General features: G+C 35.1%; 2 protein-coding genes across 2 annotated transcripts; both read right to left on the bottom strand.

Annotated features, from left to right (window-relative positions):
• Positions 1 to 297: 297 nt before the first annotated feature.
• LOC131660014 (T-complex protein 1 subunit delta) lies at positions 298 to 2,174 on the bottom strand. The gene has a single exon (XM_058929128.1). The coding sequence runs from the start codon at positions 2,021 to 2,023 to the stop codon at positions 425 to 427; it is 1,599 nt and encodes a 532-aa protein (XP_058785111.1). The 5' UTR covers positions 2,024 to 2,174; the 3' UTR covers positions 298 to 424.
• Positions 2,175 to 5,577: 3,403 nt separating this feature from the next.
• LOC131660013 (beta-adaptin-like protein A) lies at positions 5,578 to 14,821 on the bottom strand. The gene is made up of 11 exons (XM_058929127.1): positions 14,492 to 14,821; positions 13,643 to 14,159; positions 12,579 to 12,703; positions 11,907 to 12,105; positions 10,485 to 10,713; positions 10,162 to 10,328; positions 9,796 to 10,005; positions 7,984 to 8,094; positions 7,698 to 7,874; positions 6,401 to 6,853; positions 5,578 to 6,197 (listed from the first exon to the last, which is right to left on the bottom strand). The coding sequence occupies exons 1-11, from the start codon at positions 14,545 to 14,547 to the stop codon at positions 5,907 to 5,909; spliced, it is 2,535 nt and encodes an 844-aa protein (XP_058785110.1). The 5' UTR covers positions 14,548 to 14,821; the 3' UTR covers positions 5,578 to 5,906.
• Between the last annotated feature and the right edge of the window lie 5,010 nt (positions 14,822 to 19,831).

Genomic DNA, 19,831 nt, shown 5'->3' with positions numbered 1-19,831 from the left:
ATATCAGCAATAACGTATATTCTATATCACTGGACTATACTTAATCCATGCAATTCCTAAAAGATATTAAATGTTTTATTTTAATATAATCCCCTATTCAACTCCAAGTCACAGTTAGTAGTTAATACAAGTATAGATATGAACACAATCAAATAAGGTGCTCAAAAAAATGATCAACTATGAAATACTCCCAATACAAGATTAACAAGAAGTGCTTCAAAATCAAATGACTACAGCAAACATCACAATCCACAAGGACATCAAAATTTTTAGCAAAAACATCAGCAAAAGTCAAAATCGCTTAACCAAAATCAGTGAAAATGAATATAAACTACCAAGTACCAACTTAAAAGTAAATTAAAAAAGGACATACTAAGATGATTCAGTAGTTTTTCTCTAAATTTCGGTCACTGTCTAATAAATTCTACCTCACGGTTACAATATCATCAATCTTCAAAATCATCCGCACACACTCAGTTGCCAAGGTGATAGCACTTGTGCTTACTAGCAGTGGCTGCACCACATTCTCCTCAAGGATGTTTGTAATTTGACCTTTCCTGACATTGATTCCAGTATTGATCTCACCTTTGGCATGACGATTCCTCAGCTCAGTAACAATTGCAATCGGGTTCAAACCCGCATTCTCAGCAAGAGTATAAGGAACAACTTCAAGAGCCTCAGCAAATGCACGAATGCAGTAACCCTCCATCCCATGCAACACCTTAGCCCAAGCACCCAATTGCCTAGACAGCTCTATCTCCGGAGCACCACCACCTGCAATCAAAAACCTCTTGGCAACCAAACACCTAACAACACACAAAGCATCATGCAGACTTCGATCAGCTTCATCAAGAACAAGCAAGTTAGAACCCCGAACAAGCACAGTTGTTGTCTTTCCCATATCCTTAATACCAGAAATCTTCACAATCTTCCCATCCCCAATCGAAACCTCCTCCACAAGATCAGCAAAACCCAACTTCTCAGCACGAAAATGCTCAATATTAGCAATCGGCAAACAATTAAGCGTCTTGGTAATAAACTCAATCTCATCTCTCTCAACATCTTTAACCACCAAAATCTTAGCTTTCGCAAGATAATGCAAAGACAAATCAGTAACAGCATCTCTCAAAATACTCTTCTGAATCAACAACACATTACAACCCGTCGCCTTAATCTTCTTAATCATCCCTAGAATATAACTCCTCTCTTCTTTCAAAATCCTATCCATCTGAGAGTAATCACTCACCACAATACTCTGCTCAATATCCGTCTTAGGAGGCGAAATCTGAAACTGAATCACAGCAATCTTCGCATTCTCCATTCGAGTCGGTCCACCAGCAGCATGACTAACCTTCTTATCGAATACCAAACCCTTAACAAGCTCAGTATCATCAACAGTCCCACCAAGCTTCTTAACAATCTTAACATCCCGAAGATCAACCATTTCCGGATGAGCAGGATCCACAACAGAGAGAACCGAATCAACCGCGATCGGAGCGAGAAGAGACGAGTACTGACTAACAACCTTGCTATTCAACGAAGTGCTAGCGGATTTAATTAAAGAATCGCGGTCGGAAAGTTCGACCGGAACCGCCATAGCAGTGAGAACATCAATGGCTTTAACAGAGGCTTTATGAAGCGAATCAGAGATAACAGTAGGGTGAATACCGTGGGAGAGAAGTAAGAGACATTTCTCGAGTAAAGCACCGGCGATGACGACTACAGTAGTGGTTCCGTCTCCGGCAGCGGAGTCTTGAGATTTCGAAAGCTCGACGAGCATTTTCGCGGCGGGTTGGAGAACCTGCATCTTGTTGAGGATGGTGGCACCGTCGTTGGTGATGATAACTTCATTGGAAGAGGTGGAGATCATCTTGTCCATACCTTTGGGGCCGAGACTGGTGCGAACGGCGTTGGCGACAGAACGGGCGGCGATGATGTTGGCTTGACGGACATCTTCCTTGCGTTTGTTGTCGGTGTAGGATTCGGTTTTGGAAGATCGGGGAGGAGCCACGGTTGCCGCCATTGATGGAGGGGGTGAGAATGAGAAACCCTAAAATGGGAGAAATGTGAGAACTGAGAACCCTAGGTTTTAGAAATGAGTGATGTGAAAGATGAAGTGAGAAGTGAGAGGGGCTTGTTTGTAAATTTTGAAAGTTGTATTGTGTTCGCGAAAGTGCAGGAGTATGGGCTTCGTTGTCATGTCATGTGATACTATTTTTATTTATTATTTTTGTTTTATTGTACTTTTGAGAAATATAAAATGTCAGTTTTAAAAATTTGAAAGCCTTGTGTGAACAAATGTTAGTACTATTCTTGTAACTATTTGATTCTTTTAGTTTTCTCTTTGCATTTTTATTTTTGTTGAGTTATTATTAGTGATTCTTTCATAATTAATGTTTAAAAGCTTCCCGAGTACTTGCATTCATGGTCGTACTTAGCTTGTGGTTCGATTCTTGTCTCCCATATAGAAATAATATAAACTCATTTAAATCTTTTGCCTCTTGGCTTTCAACATTCATAATCTTTTCATAAAAAGATGCTTCCTCCATTCCGCAATGATGCATACAAAGCTTCCATATGAGAATATCAAACGTTTTCCACTTGAGTGTGAAGATGGAAAAATTTTGTGTTAATCTGGATTTAGTCATCCATTCTTGACGTGACACAAATATTTAAATATCCATGTTTTGGGAAGCATTATTTTCCGTAATGGTAAGAGACGTCAAATAAGAAGAAAACACAGTTAAAGAGCTTATCTCTAAACGAGCTATAAGAATGAATTATGTACACAATGATAAAAATTTGGCATATTGTTTTATGAAAGGATTATTTAGAGAGAAAATTCATAATACATCCAAGAATATGGACTAATGCATATACTTAAGCGAGTTGCTCATAATAGTAACTCAACTTAAAAAACTGGAGATCATAAGAATTAAGTTTAATGGGTAATAACAAGTTGTGAATAATATGATATGATCATGCTAGGATAAATAATAGAAGCATGAATCTTGGAGTGATAAGAAGATGATATGTCAGATGATATAAACTCTTAATGAGATTTATACTTTGTATTAGTGGAGTGTCAAGCTATAAGAGTACTCTTGATAGAACCATTTGTATCATTGTTGAACTTAGGTCAGTTCTTATGGAATTTTGAGGCATACTTCCTAGAGTTTCACTAAACTAGGATAGACGTGCAAGTTCATTAAAGCACGAGCTTATAGAATACACCCTAAGAAAAGGTTGTGTATGAAGTTAATGTTTGAGATAGAATTTAAGACTATGAGTCACTTTTGTTGAATCAAAATTTTACTTGTGATGCAAAGGTTTAAGTTGTAGACACCTTAGTTTATGCGCAATCTTAAAAAAGTTTGATGTTACTTTTTAAATACTTTAGCGTAAATTGGTTAATCATCCTTGTTTTAGTAAAAAAACATTAGTCTGGATATGCATCTCTGAAATATTCCAGAGATGCATCTCCGTAAACTTCTCTAAAGAATATTCTTTTCTTTCAAAAATTATGTGAAATTGAATGAATGCTCCCGAAATGTAATTATGTTAGATCCCCAAGTCAGACTAAAGAATGCAACATATGTTCATGTATTAGCAAAAATAGAAGGATGTGAGAATGACCTTTATTACTTTTTCGAATCGGAGGTGACATCATCTTATCATCAATTACCAACTGTTATTTTTCCAAGAAATAGATTTCCATACTAGTATCACTATCGATCAGCTAAAGCATATCTAACTTTCACTTTCACATTCTCTATAATCCAACATATCTTGTTGAGCAAATGGGATTTATGTTGGATTTGGGAAATTAAGCAAAAAGATGTCGAAGTTGCAAAACATGTTTACGGAAGGGCATCTCTGAATTTTGTCCTTTCGGACTATTTTTTAGGTAAAATAAGGGTGTCTCCTTAACAAAGTTTTTGTTGGTGTGATTTTGAATGCGTCCGGAACAAGAGTAATTTTGGATTTTCAAAGATGTGTATACCCATATAAAAGTAGAAAGAGCATTTGCCAAAACTTAATGTCTCACATTGCTTAGCTTACATAGTTTTCAACATTATATAATATATAAGAAAAAGAAAAAGTGGTATATCGATATAAAAGTAGAAAGAGCATCTGCCAAAACTTTATGTCTCACGTTGCTTAGCTTACACAGTTTCCAACATTATATAATATATAAGAAAAAGAAAAATTGCAAGACCTATATTATTAGATTACACACTTTGTTTAGTTTATTTTATTATATAAGAAATTCACAAGTTTCATTTCAAAGCATAACAAAAAATTACTTTTGAATTTTTCATTTCTCACTCTCTTTACTTTGCATTCTCAAATTGACGAAGCGTCAACTTCTTTCCTTTTCATTCTAGTTGTTGATTATTTCTGAGTATTTTTAAGATTCTCTTTGAAGAATTATTTAAATTTCTTCTTTTATTCAATAAATTATTTAAGGTGACCAAACGACCATTATCTAATTCTCTTTTACAGAATTATTATAATTTCTTTTCATACACGAAATTATTTAGGATGGTCAAACAATCATGATTTGAGGGTGTAAATCTAGAACAATTATCTACATGGTAACAGTTTGAACTAAGTTGAGTTATCCTATAGATGTCATGATATATTGTATGCCTTGCGCAATTATCGCACAATTTAAGCACTGCCACAAAACATTTTTAAGAGGATGACTTAGTCGGCGACTCAACCCGATAATGTCTTTTATGGTCAAAACCGATTTTTAAATTGAAAAACATCATAAAGTATTTTTAAAAAAAATCATATGAACTTAGTATGAAATTATAACTTACATGTCACTAGAATTTCTCTTTTGTTTTCAAATCCAATTAAATTCTTCAGTAAACTTTTTAAATTGAACTATAAAATAATAAATTACAAAAAACCACGTATCTTATCGTATTATCTCATATATAAAATAAAATAAAATGAAAATAAAATAAAAGCATCTTGCGTACAACTAAGATGTAAAACACAACACCAACTATTTTGAAGCCAAATTCAAATCTGTGATTCTTTATCCTGCAAAAAAGTATAACAAAAATATAACAAAAATATAATTGTCACTCCCCTCCGTTCCTTTATAATTGTCACTTTTTAAGTTTTTTCACATACCAAGACAGCCAATGATTATCGTTACTTTTTAAGTGATGATTATTCTTTTTCCAATAATACCCTAAATTTTTTAATATTTTATTTAACTTTTTCTCTCTCTCTCTCTATCATAATGATTAGGGATAATTTTGACAAAACAACAAAAATACTTTCTTGAACTTTGAAATGTGACACTTAAAAAGAAACAAATTTTTTTTACAAAAGTGACAATTATAAAAGAACGGAGGGAGTATAAATTTCAAACACGCAACTAATGCTACACACTTTTATATCATTTTAAATTTGTAAGTTAGATCAACTCCTAATTTTACATGATATTTCAAATTCAATAATCTAACTTATCATCATATCGCCTTTCCAAAAACAATAAAATATCATCATAGCTACTGATGCTGATAGAGTACTTAATTGCTATAGGTAGAAAAGAGCCCAATACCAACACATTTGAGCATGATGCCATACACAATAAGCGCTTGAATAAACTTCACAAAGTCAACAGAAAAGCTCTACACACTTACAACACAGACTCGTGTTTTCTACATCTGAATATCTCCTAATGAATCATCACGTTGGAATGGATACAAAAAAACTACAAAAACTCTTGGTAATGAAATTCTCTGCATTTTCTGTTATACACTGATTTGATCCGTTTTGGGGGAGGGGTGAGTATGGAACCCATTCTTTATGTATTCAAGCTAGGATTCCATAATTTCATTATTGTTTACTCCACAACTCAAAGTACGCACCATTAAGTTTCAGGGCAAACCAAATTTTGACAAGGCTGATTGGAACAAAGTCCAGAATGCCTGTGATGAGCTTTGGTCATCGGCTTTTATTTTAATTTGTGACTTGGCCGAGGAAGTGTTGATTATACATTCTACAAGATATATTGATGCTTCTTCCGCTTTTTGAGCAAAGAAAAAGAACTTGAAATTAGGAGCCTGGCCGCCGGATGCAATGCACTGTATCGAATGACTTTGCATGTGCCGCAGGAGTGCGTGGGGAGTTGTCAAGGATGCAATTCCAAGAGGACTTAAAGAATATTCCTGCATCATATTATAAAACGTTACAAACCAAAAATAAACCAAAATGCTAAACATATTTTTTGGTGACGTGCATTTTGGTTAATATGGTTCAGCGCAGTTTATGAATCACGAACACCCCTAATGTGCATAGACTTCACTGGCTGAACAATTATAAGTCAATGATTTTGTATTAACAAAACTGAAATTAAAATTTCAAAGCAAACCTCTGATAACGATATTGGTAATTGACGCCATTTCTGCTGAAATGTGCCAGGATCCAGTACAGCTTTTGGGTTGAGGGTCAATGGGGGAGGTGGCGGTGTGGTTGCAGTCCCAACTGAAAAATCTAAACCAAGCAGATCATCAATTGCCATGATAGATCCTGGAGCTTGACCAGTTGCACTTGTACTTGAAAATGCCAAATCTGCAAGTGGTTGTGAAGTGGCAGAAGAGGCAGATCCATTATAGGAAGGAGCATTATAGGCAGAACCATTGCTACCAGGATCTCTAACATCATCTTTTTCTGTGGTACTTAGAAGCAGATCCTTGTCATTTTCCTCCACTCTCTGAGCCGGAACAACAGAATCTCCGGATTCTGCATTAATAGATAGATTTCCAAGTTCATCTGAAAACTCAAATGTCCCTCGGTGTTCCTTATCGGTGAACATGTAAGAAGGCTGGATGAATTTGCTATAGTTAGTTTGACAGAATTTAATATACAACCATAAGAGAGGGAGAGGAACAAATAGACCAGGATCATTGAAATAGTGTTTCAAATATCGATAATAAAAAACAAAGTGTTAGCTTGTCACCGTGTAAGGTGTAACTCTGAAGCCATGGAATTGAAGCACAGGTTTAAATGAATTATGAGGTTTCACATTATTGAATTGTTAGAAGTACAAATTCTAACATAATTATTTAGAATGTCACAGGTTATTCAATAGTTGACGCAAGACTCAACATGACATGATTAGAATGCCACAAGTTATTCAATAGAGGAGAAAACACGGTTTAAATGGTAAGATGGCCCATTTATCATATTTTCCTTCATTTTATTGTTATATCTGTTTATATAAACCACGGACTCTAACACGGACACATCGACGTCGTTCAATTTGTTTCATAACAAAAATATAATAATACAAGATATGTTAACCTTTTCACCTTCATTCATCCATCCCCTACCAAAAAACTTACAAAAATGTAATCAAATTTGACATATTTAACCCCCTCATTGTTTTTAAGGTACCTGATTAAAATATTGCTATATTACTTAAAACTTTTCTTTGTTAAATCAGGTGTCCGTTATTACCAAAGATTAGTGTGTGTTGTGTCTGAGAAATATCCAAAGTGTGTCCAACCAAAGAAAAAAAATTTAACACTTTGTGTCGCTCGGACACCAACACGGGAACACGCCTAACCAAGGAGTGTTTGTACTTCATAGTTAAAATGGAAAATATTATCACAGTAAATTGTGTTCATCATAAATCAACCTCTTGGGGGAAGTCAGTAGTTAGTTACCTTTTGGTATACGACAGACAAACTGTTAAATTCATCAAATATGCGATCTTTAACTTCACTGCTCTGAGTATCTGCAAATACGGAAACTGCTTGTTTGGGAGGGTTCACCACACTCTCTGCCACTGATACATTGTATTGTAGAAGCCTGTAATAAAATAAGGCCCTATCATGAACATCCTGCAATCAACAAAAGCACATGTAACAGAATGCTGCTGACACAAACAAATATTTAAATTGCATTGTTTTGATTTTGACAATTCAAATAGTAAGCAGTAACAACTCAAACCTGGTGAAAGTCAGCAAGACCAGCAGCCAGTGCAGCTCCTAATGCTTTCTGAGTCTCAGGGGGTCTTTTAAAGAAACACTTCATTACTGCAGTAAGAAGATGTAAGCGAACCTGCATCAAGCACAGAAGTTACTCATGCTTCAAATAAGTGATAAAGACATGAAATATCTTCTTTTATTTATCACATTAAAAAACTATTTGATGATTAACATGCAACCACTAGGGGTGTCAATGATGTGTGCATACTTTCTATTCAATATAGCCATAGAATTATAAGACAATAAAGTCATATTCTCGTCCAGATCCAAACCCAAGATGATTCCATGGCAGATGTGGGGAACTGATGCTCTGACTTCCACCTCTATTCCCGTGAATATATGAAAAATTTATGATGATGCATAATGTTTGTACTATTCATGTTTCTGCTGGGGCAGGAGGAAATTATTGAAGTAGGGGGGTCCTCAAGTGTAAGAAGAACAAGTGGATAATGCTAATGCCTATGCCATATTGCCATGTCATATCATTGGCAGGATACAAACCCAACAATGAATCCATGGCAGACATTGGTAGTCATGGTATGACTGCTGTGATTCGCGTTTTTGCTGGGGTTGGAGGGAATCGGTGAATCAGCAAGATTTTGAAGTGCCAAAAGAATAGAGGAATAATGTTTGCAGTGTGCCATGCGACAATTGTCATGATACTTGAAATTAAACCAACTTGTTACCTTAAAAAAAAGAATGAAAATATTTACGAGTATTATAAAACATAATGTGAAATGTCATATTTACACTGACAGTTCACAACGTTGTTATTAAATCCTATTAATTAATTAAGTTAGAAGTACATCAAAATACTCAGGAAAGTGGAAACAACTATTCACCAAAAACAGACCCAGGAAACAATTAAACAGTGGGTCGTAGCAACGAATCACTTCAAAAAAATTAGAAACCCTAATTGCACTGATTGTTGAGAGGAATATGGTAAGGCTCCTACGCGGTGAACAGTTCAGCTATCGCCTTCAAATAAACATGGTTCCGGGTTTTCCCCTCAAACCTGAGCTAGATTTCTTGAAATACAACTATGAATTGATTTGCGGTTTTGATGCAATTTCATGATCCTGCAATTCCCGATCCCATGTGCATCACCGTACCGAGGGAGCTTCAAAGATCGTGGGATGTTACGAGGTGACCCGCGATCCTGCAAATATTGGCCCATGAGACTTAACAACTACTGTCTAGGCTCTAGCAACAACCGTGTCCTATATAGTACATGGGGGACTGCTTCTGGCACTAGAGCTGACTAATATGGGGACTTCCTGGTATCAATAACTTGAGATAAACCTTAGTTTTTAAGTGCCTTCCCTCTTCAAATTTAAAAATTATCAACATTAAACTGATTGGACAAAAAAAAATTATTTGTCGTGAATATTTGAATTGTTGTTTTACAAGAATTTTGCTCATACACATTTTCATTAACTCAATACTATAGTGATGTTAGAAATAGTTATGAGTCTAAATATGTTCATCTTACCTTGTAACCTGAAGTATGGCTTGAATTTTGAAAAAACATTAATGCTTCCCAGGTTAATTTTAATAAGATTATATGTATTAAATTTCAACTGAGAACATTATTGACTATTCAAGACCAAAGAGCCAGTTAGAGATAATAAAACTAATAAAATCGTTGATATATTTTCACTCAACAGCTTAAACTTTTGGGAAAGTTGGATCATCGTGGCATCAAATACTGAAATATAAATCTCAAATGTAACATTACAAGACTGCAAACCATAAAAAGAGATATGTATACTACCTCGGCAGAATGCTCTTCGTCCCAATTTTCAATTAGACTTTCCAGGACATACGGTGCATCATGCATCTCCTGAGAATATTCCCCTAACATCCATATGAGAGCTGCCTTAGCCTTAGGTTCTTGGACATTGTTGCTACTGATATTCCCAACAACAGCAATACAATCCTGACTCCATTGAGGATATTTTCTTAGAAGATCTTTCACAAGCACCTGCAAAAAATGAACTTTCAAATTTGTAGGTCTATCATCATTTCCAGGTCAAATAAAAATGTTATGATTTTACATGCGTTTATATATCAATGGAAGCAGTGCAATATTACTCGGGCAAAAATTACAAGGTATCTAGCAGGTATTTGTCGTGTTTACCAGAGCTTCAGATGTAACATAGTCCTTTTCCATCTCCAGAAACTGCAGAAGTCGATCAACAATAGCATTGACATCATACTGCTGCAATGCAATCTTTCCAACAGCTCGAATTGATTCCCTTGCAATTGGGATGTCAACATTTGCAGCATATTCACATAATTCTGTCACTGAAATGGGACACAAAGCTCTTGTGTCAGCATTACAAGGATGAAATGGAGCAAATGAAATTGGGGATAAATAACATCAAATAGAAAAATGCAATTATCACAATTTCTCCTTCTCGGAATCCCCTTCTTTCTCTAGCACATTGGGGAGTCGCTTACCTATCTCGTAGGTGTTACTTTCATTTGCAACTGCAGTCAGCATTTCAAGCTTCAATTTCTTGACATAGGATGGTTCATTATACTGGCAATAAAAGTGTTTGTAGTCTGAGGAAAATATATAAGGGGCACGCATGACCAAGAGATGCAGGTGGCTTAGAATTGCATAAGATTGTTCCGGACTTCCTGAGCTCACTTGAGTTAAGAGAGGGGCTTTGATACGCTCATATACCTAAACAACAACAAATTTAATCAGATATCACATTGCTTCTTGCAAGCAACCAAAGCTGAAAAGATACAGTCAAAATAACTACAAGATCAAAACCAAAGATTAAATAATTAAAATGATAGTTTAAATAGGTTTCACGTATGATATAATAATAACACATTTATTCATATACAAATCAAGAATATAGATGTCTATGATCCATTGATTTCTTTGTTAGAAAGAAGCGTGTAATTCTTATGTTTCTCGAGTGTATTGTCGATCTTTACTTTTCTCCTAGTTGTTAAACATTGTACTTCGTAACAAATATGACATGATGTTTGTAATAAATGTTGTAAATAAGATCACAAATATACAAATCCTTAATTTAAATCATACACCAACATGATGGATATAAAGAAATAGCAAGGAATTTAAAACATAAATTAAACTAAGTTATATCTTTTTCGGGAGGCACATTTAGTGTCATGTACATATTTTTAGCGGTGTCTGGAAGAGTTTATTAGAACTTATATTATGACATAAACAATTGTACAAGTGTATGAGTTTATAGAAATAGTTTGAGACATGTCTATTAGAAACAGCATAAACAGAGTTTATGCGGACTTTACTCTCACTTTCTCTTCTATTGTAAAACATTTATACGTAAACTCTTACATGATCAGCACTTATTGGATAAGTATTTAATTAAGCTATTTACCCAAACACTTAATTATTGACAGGCTAGGATGTAAAACAAACAATACAAACCAAACCATACACAAAAACAAGATTTAAAAACACTGATATGGAGCCAAGGGAATCAATTATCAATAATTGAGTTGCTCGTGAACTAAACGAGCCAAGCATCATAGGTGAATTGACTAAACGAGCTTCAGTATACTGCTCAGGCTTATTTACATAATACAGAATCCATAGTGAACTGAGGCAAACTAGTTTCAATCAAAAGAACTCACAGATGGCTTAGTTTACTTGCATCCCTAAGCCTAAGGTCACAACCCAAACTCAATTATGTGCACAAGCCTCCCCTGACAGAACCTTAATGAGAAATGCATGTCCTCCATTACAAGATACCAATAGTATAATCTAGGCTAGAGAATGAAATGTATAGTCAAACAAATCACACAAAATTATGTTATGAAAAAAAAAACAGGTAGTATAAATAATGTTCTCACACATAGACACAAATCAATACATACCTGTTGATGAACATCAGCCATAGACAAAGTCAAGTGCAGAAATACTTTTATAGTTGCCAAGACAACAGCACCATTTGCATGCTGGAGTCTATCTTCAAGGAGATTCATTATATCAAATATTTCACTGTTATCTGATGGAATGTATTTGGCCACTAATTCCATCACAAGACATTGTGCCCATTCACTAAATTCCTTAATGCTGCATGTTGCAAAAAAAGAAACTGATAAGTTTACAAATTAGTATTTTTGCAAGATACTACAACTGCTTTTACCTTTGATGCCTGCCACAACAACAACAAAAAATACACATTTTATAGCCTTTACAAACACAATTAGCAAATAAGGTATTCCAAATTCTTATTCATATTTGTGAAGTAACTATTCAGTCAATCACTTACTCCCACAATAATACCAAGTATAATTGATTTACAGTTGTATAGAAGGACAAAGAAACTAGAATGTTGACAGATTATATACAGTAGCCATAGCATTTGTCAAAATGAGAACTAGAAAGATATAAAAAAAATTTTAAAGGGAATACCAGAGGGTGGTTAAGAAGCTTCGGTATATCTGGTATGTGTCAATAAATGAAAAACATTAATTCAACACTACAGCTTTTCTAAGTAGTTCAAAAATTATCGGAAAGCAAGAAACTACTTAAGAAAATATTACCGATTGAGAAAGTAATAAACAATTGGCTTGCTATGCAGAGTTTCTCTCTCCCTGGCTGCTTCCTCTGAGTTGGTCGACTCTAAGGTCCAAATTTCTTGTAAACCAGACAAACAATTTGCAACTACCTGATGAAACAAACATCACCATCTATAAGTGTAATTCACTTGGCAAATGCTGCCATTTCTAATTTTTGTAATAGGAAGAATTTTGCCATCCTGATATATTCATAAACAACAAAAGAAAGAACAAAGAACGGAACATTTTTAAGGAACATAAAGAATTTAAAAGTATAGTAGTTAGAATAGTGAAAGTTCAGCTTAATGTGTAAAATACACTTCACTTTGAGAAGTCATGGCAGATTAAACTCACATGATGTAAGACAGATGAATAAGAAAATGAGAACAACATCAATCTTTTATATTATATTTTAAGGTCAAGGAAATCAAATTATCTATAATGAGTTTAGAGAACATGTTGAAGGAGCTGATAATAATAATAATAATTATTATTAATAATAATAATAATAATAATAATAATAATAATAATAATAAAAAATTAATAATAATGATGCTAGCGAACAACTTAGAAGGTTGACATGCCCAGCCAAATATAATACAATTATAAGGAAAAAAAACTAAAACTAAAATGAGGCGATTTCTAATATATGAGTACGAATACATGCCTTTAAACTATAAGAGGCAAGAGCAATCAATCCCTGCCTAATAGATGGGGGGTCGTACTATAATGTAAACTAAAGTGTGCTTACAAAAGAAAATAAGAGTCAAAGCTCTCCCAACTATTGAGGTAACTCCTATCACAAAAAAAAACACATGCCAAACAAAAAGGAATAACCCCTTCATTAACTCCCCCCTCAATTTACATTCCCTTTCACCTTGTTACTCTCCGGTAACTAACTCTACCAAGAATCCGACTTATATTAACAATTGGATTATGTAAATTAGATTGGTTCTAAGGGAATCTCTTAAATCTTTACAAAGTTGAACAGAACTGTGGTGATTTATCATAAGTTGATGATGAATTCACTACAAAAACATAATCCTCACCTGAGTATCCTGGTCATTGAGCATCAAATGCTTCAGTGTTTCTGGAAAATCCGCATCCATACACGTCGTAGCTGATATGTGATACAGTTTCAAAACCCCAACAACCGCCACCGTCCTGACATAACTATTATTATCCTTCAACCCCGACCCTAAAGGCCCAACCAAATACTCCACCAAGTTCGCCACTCGAAGCGAACACAAACTCCTCAACGCTAGTCCTCGAATCATCGGATCCTGATCCTTACAATCCCTTTGCAGAAAATTAATCGTCAAGAGAGCGAGATCAGGATTCACCTTCGCATAGTTCCCAACATACAGATAACACATTTTTTTCAAAACAATATCTGATGTGGCCGAGCACATTACCATCTCCCCAAAGAGAGCCGAAACATCAATACCTATAGTCATGTTTGATATCACCTTCTTGAAAAGATCCCTCTTAGAATCATCAGTTCCCGGAGCTCGGCTACCAGCAAGCTGCCGGAGCTGTAGTTTTAAATCAGAGACTTCACTCTTCCTGGTTAAAATTAAATGTTAGGTCAAAACTCGAGAAAAAGAAACAATTCACCAAATGTACAAAAGATAACTGTAATAATATCAATAATATAGAACAAATTTGAGATGTAAAGCGGTATTGGATCTGCAATGTTCGCGATAACCTAGAAAATGCGTATACGAATAATTGGATACATGATGTGATGTAAAACCAGAATAGGCGCAAATTCGAGTTTAATAAGATCCGAAAAGCAGCGATTGATGTGCAATGAGTTACATCGATGAGTCGAAATTGAAATTGTGGATCGTTCGAATTGAAAACAAGTGAGAGAAGAGATGAGTGAGGGAACGGACCCGGAGGGTTGAGACGGGGAGGGAGAGCGTTGAGATTGCGGTGGTGGAGGAGCCATGGCCACTGGAAGTTGACTTAGAACAACCGCTCTGGCGATTCGCGCCGTCTTTGAAGAAAGTGAGATCTTAATGAAGATAGATGGTGGTGGTGAAGAAGAATAAGATCGGTAGTTGTAGATTGCAGTGATGATGATTCAGCTTGTAACTTGAAATTTGGGAATGAGAAAAAGCTATGATAAAAAGTAAAATTGGAATTGAAAATTATTGCACATGGGGATACGGTTTTTTCGACGTAGGAGAAGCTGAAGTGGCAAGATCTGATTGCTTTTTGTTATCTATCTTTTTGTATGAGAGATGAGATAATTAAATTAGACTAAGTTTATGAGTTTAATTCAAACTAGTACAAATTTGTATCATAGCACGAGTTTCGTCAGCGTTCACATTATATATTTTTAAAGTTTGTTTTCATTTAATCAGTTAGTTGATATTTATGTTGTTAAAAGCGGCTGGAGCATTCGATATAACGGTTGGTGCGATAAATTTGGCATTTTCTAACCCTAAGAAAGCATTTTCTATCAGCGACTTCTGAAACGAATGACTCCTCTTCTTCCATCGCACATCACCATCTTTGTTCATCTTATTCCATCACACATCATCATTATCGCATATTATCGTCACCTTCACGTAGTTTGCTCTTCCTCTCTGCTTCTGCTTTGTTTCTTTCCTTTTTCTTATCATCCTCGCTTCTCTTCTTCTAATGTTGTGTTCTTGTTCTTATATTTTTGCTTTGTTCTTTAATTTCTGCTTCTACCAATATTAGCGCTTCTAACCAACCTTGTTGAATCAGTAGGACTTTCATTTTCAAGCGCCACAGACTAAAATCGTTCACTCTGGTGAACTTTTCAATCTCATATTTTGTTGACGACATTCTTCTCCACGCTCATCGCACCAATTTGTTGTAAAATCAATGTCAAGAACACAGTATAATATGTTTCTTTTCTTGGCAAGAAACTCTCAAGGGTAGGAAAGAGAGAAGCAAGAAGAACACAATGAAATTGGTTATAAACTGTTATTTTTTAATTTCTCTTTGAAACAAAATTACAAGTGTTACAGAATAACAAATAATCTTTCTCACCCTAATTAGGATTTGCAGTGTCCAATGATGAGAGACTAGTATGTTATTTATAACAAAACTAACACACTAACCTAATAGGCTTTTGCACATATATCCATCACACAAACTAACTTAGGGAACAAGTTAACTTAAACAATTTGGCATAACAAACAAGCCCAATTCGATATGCTAACAATCATAGCATACTTCAACTACAACATGAGAACAAACTTTGACGACATGTTATGATCTTGTCAAACTATCGAACCAAGAAGCTACCATTCGACCATATTATACTTTGATCCAAAATTGAGAAAAATGTTTTAATTATATATATATATATATATATATATACTCTCTTCTTTTTGACCAAATTAAACATAAAAAATATTCATAGTGCACTTGGTAAAACTACAATCCTAAGTAAACCAAATAAACTAGAACTTAATAGCTAAGCATAACAAACTCAAACTCCAGAAGCTAAACACACTTCTGGAACAATCATCTCATAAGCTTCTGACTATAACAACAACTTCTGAATATGAATTACTTCCAACATCATCCCTTAATTCATATTCAACTAACTAAAACTACAGCACCAATTCTATCCCTAAAATGGATAAAGTGTTCAGTCTTGACATCCATCGTCAAAACATCTGCATGTTACTTCTGGTTGCTACAGTGTGCAACTCCTTTTAGAAAAGCAGATTTCTCCTTGAAAACTGGCGATGGATTTCTTTTCCTTTGGAAGCTCAGTTAACTCCCAAGTCTTGTGTCTTTCTATAGCCTCAAATTCTTCTTTCATGGCATTCAGCCACACTTTCTTCTTGAGAGCTTCTTCAATACCAACTTGTTCTGAATTTTCTTTTGATTCTGGAACTATATCTCCTTCTAGTCTTTCTTCAGAAGTTCGACTACCACAGGAAGCTACATCTTTGTTAACTTCTAGACTTCGTCCAGAACCATACCTTCAGAAGTACCGTCTTCAAAAATTGGATCGCCTCCATAAACTTTTTCTTCAGAAGTTCCACCTGTAGAATTATGACCACTGTCAGAGGCTGGACTACCTTTAGAAGCTCTGCCTTCAGAAGTTCCACCTTTAGAGTCATGATTCACACCAGAAACATGATCATCTTCAGAAGCTTGTCCTCTAGAGCCTACATCTTCGGAGTTTTCCCTTCCAGAAACATGATCACCACCAAATTCAACATCTGGATCAAAATCAGATTCACCATCTGACTCATCTTCAGAGTCTCCATAAGATTCTTCTTCTTCTGACTCACCTTCAGAACTTTTAAGCGCCGACTCATCTTCAGAACCTTCATGTTCTGATTTAACTTAAAAATCATAATTTTCTTCAGATTATGACTCATCTTCTGATTCTCCTTTAGACTCGGAATCACCTTCGGATTCTGACTTGTCTTCTGCTCTAGAGTCATCTTCTGATTTTGACTTATCTTTAGAATCTTCAAAGTCATCTTCTGATTCCGAATCATATAAAAACACTCCTTCAAAATATTCAAAGTTATATTCTTCCCCTTCACAATCAGAAAACGACAATCTCATAGGTTCCTCATCAAAATCACAAGCCATTATTAATAGCACAGGTTCATCATCAGAATTTCCTCTGGTTATTTTTGCTTCTTCTTTATTGGACCAACAATCTTTAGCAAAGTGGCCAAACCTATTACAACAGTAACAATGAACCATTCTCTTGTCATACTTCTCATTTCCTTTCTGATGTTTCTCCTCGTCTTAATATAACACTTATGACTTATGAGACCTACCATGTCTTTTTTGCTTCTGGTCTTTCTTGACAAAAGAAGCTTTTAGAGCCTGTTCAACCTCCCTCTCAGAGGTTCTTTCAGTCATACGCAACTCTTGCGCCTCTATACTGTTTTGCAACTATTATATTCTCATGGTGTCCCGATCTTTAGAATGTTCAATTGTCACAACTATGCAATCAAATTGAGGAGTAAGAGACCTCAATACCTTATCTATGATTACTTATTCAAAAAGGGTTTCTCTACAAGCTTTCATCTCATTAGTGATCAAAATCACTCTGAAGATGTACTTAGAAATCTTCTCGTTGTTCTTCATGTTGGGATTCTCATACTGCTTTCTCAAGGAATGAAGCTTCACCTTCTTCACTGATGCGTGACCACTGTAACACCTAACTAGTGTATCCCACACAACATTCGCCGTCGTTGAATCAACTATTTTCTTAAACATGTTCACATCTACACACTGATAGATGTTGCACAACGCCTTCTGATATTTTTTCTTGAGGGCACACAAAGAATTTCTCTATGCATCAGTTGCATCTCTTGAAAGTGCAAGTGAGACATAACCATTGCCGACGAGATCAAGAACATCTTGAGCGCTAAACAACACACTGTTGAAAGTATTTGTGGGTAAATATTTTCGGTAATATATCGTATCCACAGGGATTGGTTAATATCACTGCCGTTCTATAGTTGTTTATTTTGAGTTAAGAAATTTGGTTTGGTTTGTTTTATACTAATAATAATATCAAAAGCAAATAATAAAATAAAAGCAAGTAAAGGACTTTGTGTTAACAATTAAAGAAAGATGTTGAGTCTTTAGGGTTCATCAACCTAATCCTATACAATTATCAATTAATTCTCAATAGAACAATCCTTTGAATCATTATCTTCACTTATCCTCAAATAAGATTCCATGTCTGCAAATCAAATTAGATAACTTTTACCGGTATGAGATTCGATCTCTCCAAATCACAATAACGATAACAGTAATTAAGAACGATAATTATGAAAACCCAATTACAATTCCATCTCTGCAAATTGCAATTGAATCAATATAGTAACCTAGGGCAAAAGTTAAATCCTTTCTTTCGATCAAAGATTCAACAATGATGTAAATTAAAAGCAAGGTTTCTTATTGATAATAAATTCAAACAATTGTTCACAGGAATTAATCAATGGTAATGTATATTCATAGGTTAACTACTACCTTAGACTCAACAAGAGGGATTTAGCTCTCCATAGACATGAAGAACATACAAGAATCAATGGAGGAATTCATCTTCATCAATAGAATGTCTTCGATTGGTAAAGAATCCACCTTCAATTGTTGTTCTCAGCTTCAGAATCAGATAGCTCTCCTAATTTCGCTCCCACAAAAGTATCTCCCACCACTTGGAAAACTAGGGCTTTAAAACAGAACTTTTGGGCTTTTAACGCCGAGGCCGCGGCGCGGCAACGGGCTGGCGCGGCGCGCCCCTCAAACAGAAGTATTTTCGCGGCGCGCCTAGGAACTCTCGCGGCGCGCCCTTTGTACTTTCCATCTTTTTCTTCAGCCTTTGAGACTTCCAGCTTTCTTTCCTCCTCATGTTCTTCTTAAGTTCTTATTCAGCTCAAAACCTGCAACAATAACACCCACAAGTGATTCGATTTGCTTTACGCACGAACTAAACTTATTCAGTTCAATTCTTAATAAAAACCTATGGATTCATCACATTTTTGCATTGGTTTAGAGAAGAAATCACTTATATTAACACATGAATTTACCATTAATTTACTCCTAACACACACGCATCTGATTCTTCCAATGATTCTAGTTCTTATCATCGAACACTGGAAGTTTGGTACCTAGACTACCGTTTTCGTTCATGCTCAACCTTGTGCAAGTCACTCAGATCTCACCAAACACAGTGTTTCCAAATCCCGCAAAATCAGAAAATGTGATTCTATTTCGATTTTGTTCAAGACTCAACACGAATACAAGAACCAAAATCAATCATACAACGTCTCATCGTTTCACTTGTGTTTCCCAAGTTTCCCTGTGGATTCGAACCGAAGCTCTAAATACCAATTTTTAGTGCTCAAGGTTTAAGAAAGCAAAAAGAATGTTATATTCTTTGTAAATGACGACTACAAAATGTAAAGGAAAATGATTGAGTTTAAATGACAACTACTATTAATCTATTTATACACTGGAAAATTAAGTTGCCACGTATGCCCTAATAATAGTAAATTTAATAACTAAGTAAACAAAATAAACTAGAACATTAATAGCTAAGCATAACAAACTCAAACTCCAGAAGCTAAACACACGCAGTCACCCCATAAGCTTCTGACTCTAACAAAAACTTCTAAATATAAATTACTTCCAACAAAAGCGATGTTTATATTCTGTTCCGTTTTATTCCAATTTGCTCAATTCCGTTTTATTTCATATTCCATTAA

This window comes from Vicia villosa, linkage group LG3, assembly GCF_029867415.1.
Source record: "Vicia villosa cultivar HV-30 ecotype Madison, WI linkage group LG3, Vvil1.0, whole genome shotgun sequence".
In the NCBI taxonomy this organism is placed as follows: Eukaryota; Viridiplantae; Streptophyta; class Magnoliopsida; order Fabales; family Fabaceae; genus Vicia; species Vicia villosa.
Note: the sequence above shows the minus strand (reverse complement) of the source record. Positions and strands in the feature narration are given on the sequence as shown.

What these genes read in the sequence shown, in the direction of transcription:
- LOC131660014 (XM_058929128.1), bottom strand. Translation starts at nt 2,023, where the DNA reads ATGGCGGCAACCGTGGCTCCTCCCCGATCTTCCAAAACCGAATCCTAC.
- LOC131660013 (XM_058929127.1), bottom strand. Translation starts at nt 14,547, where the DNA reads ATGGCTCCTCCACCACCGCAATCTCAACGCTCTCCCTCCCCGTCTCAA. An exon ending in GTTTATTACTTTCTCAATCG is followed by an intron (nt 12,106 to 12,578) that starts GTAATATTTTCT and finishes TGCAACATGCAG; the next exon opens with CATTAAGGAATTTAGTGAAT. An exon ending in TGGCTGATGTTCATCAACAG is followed by an intron (nt 10,714 to 11,906) that starts GTATGTATTGAT and finishes GTTGTTGTTTAG; the next exon opens with GTATATGAGCGTATCAAAGC.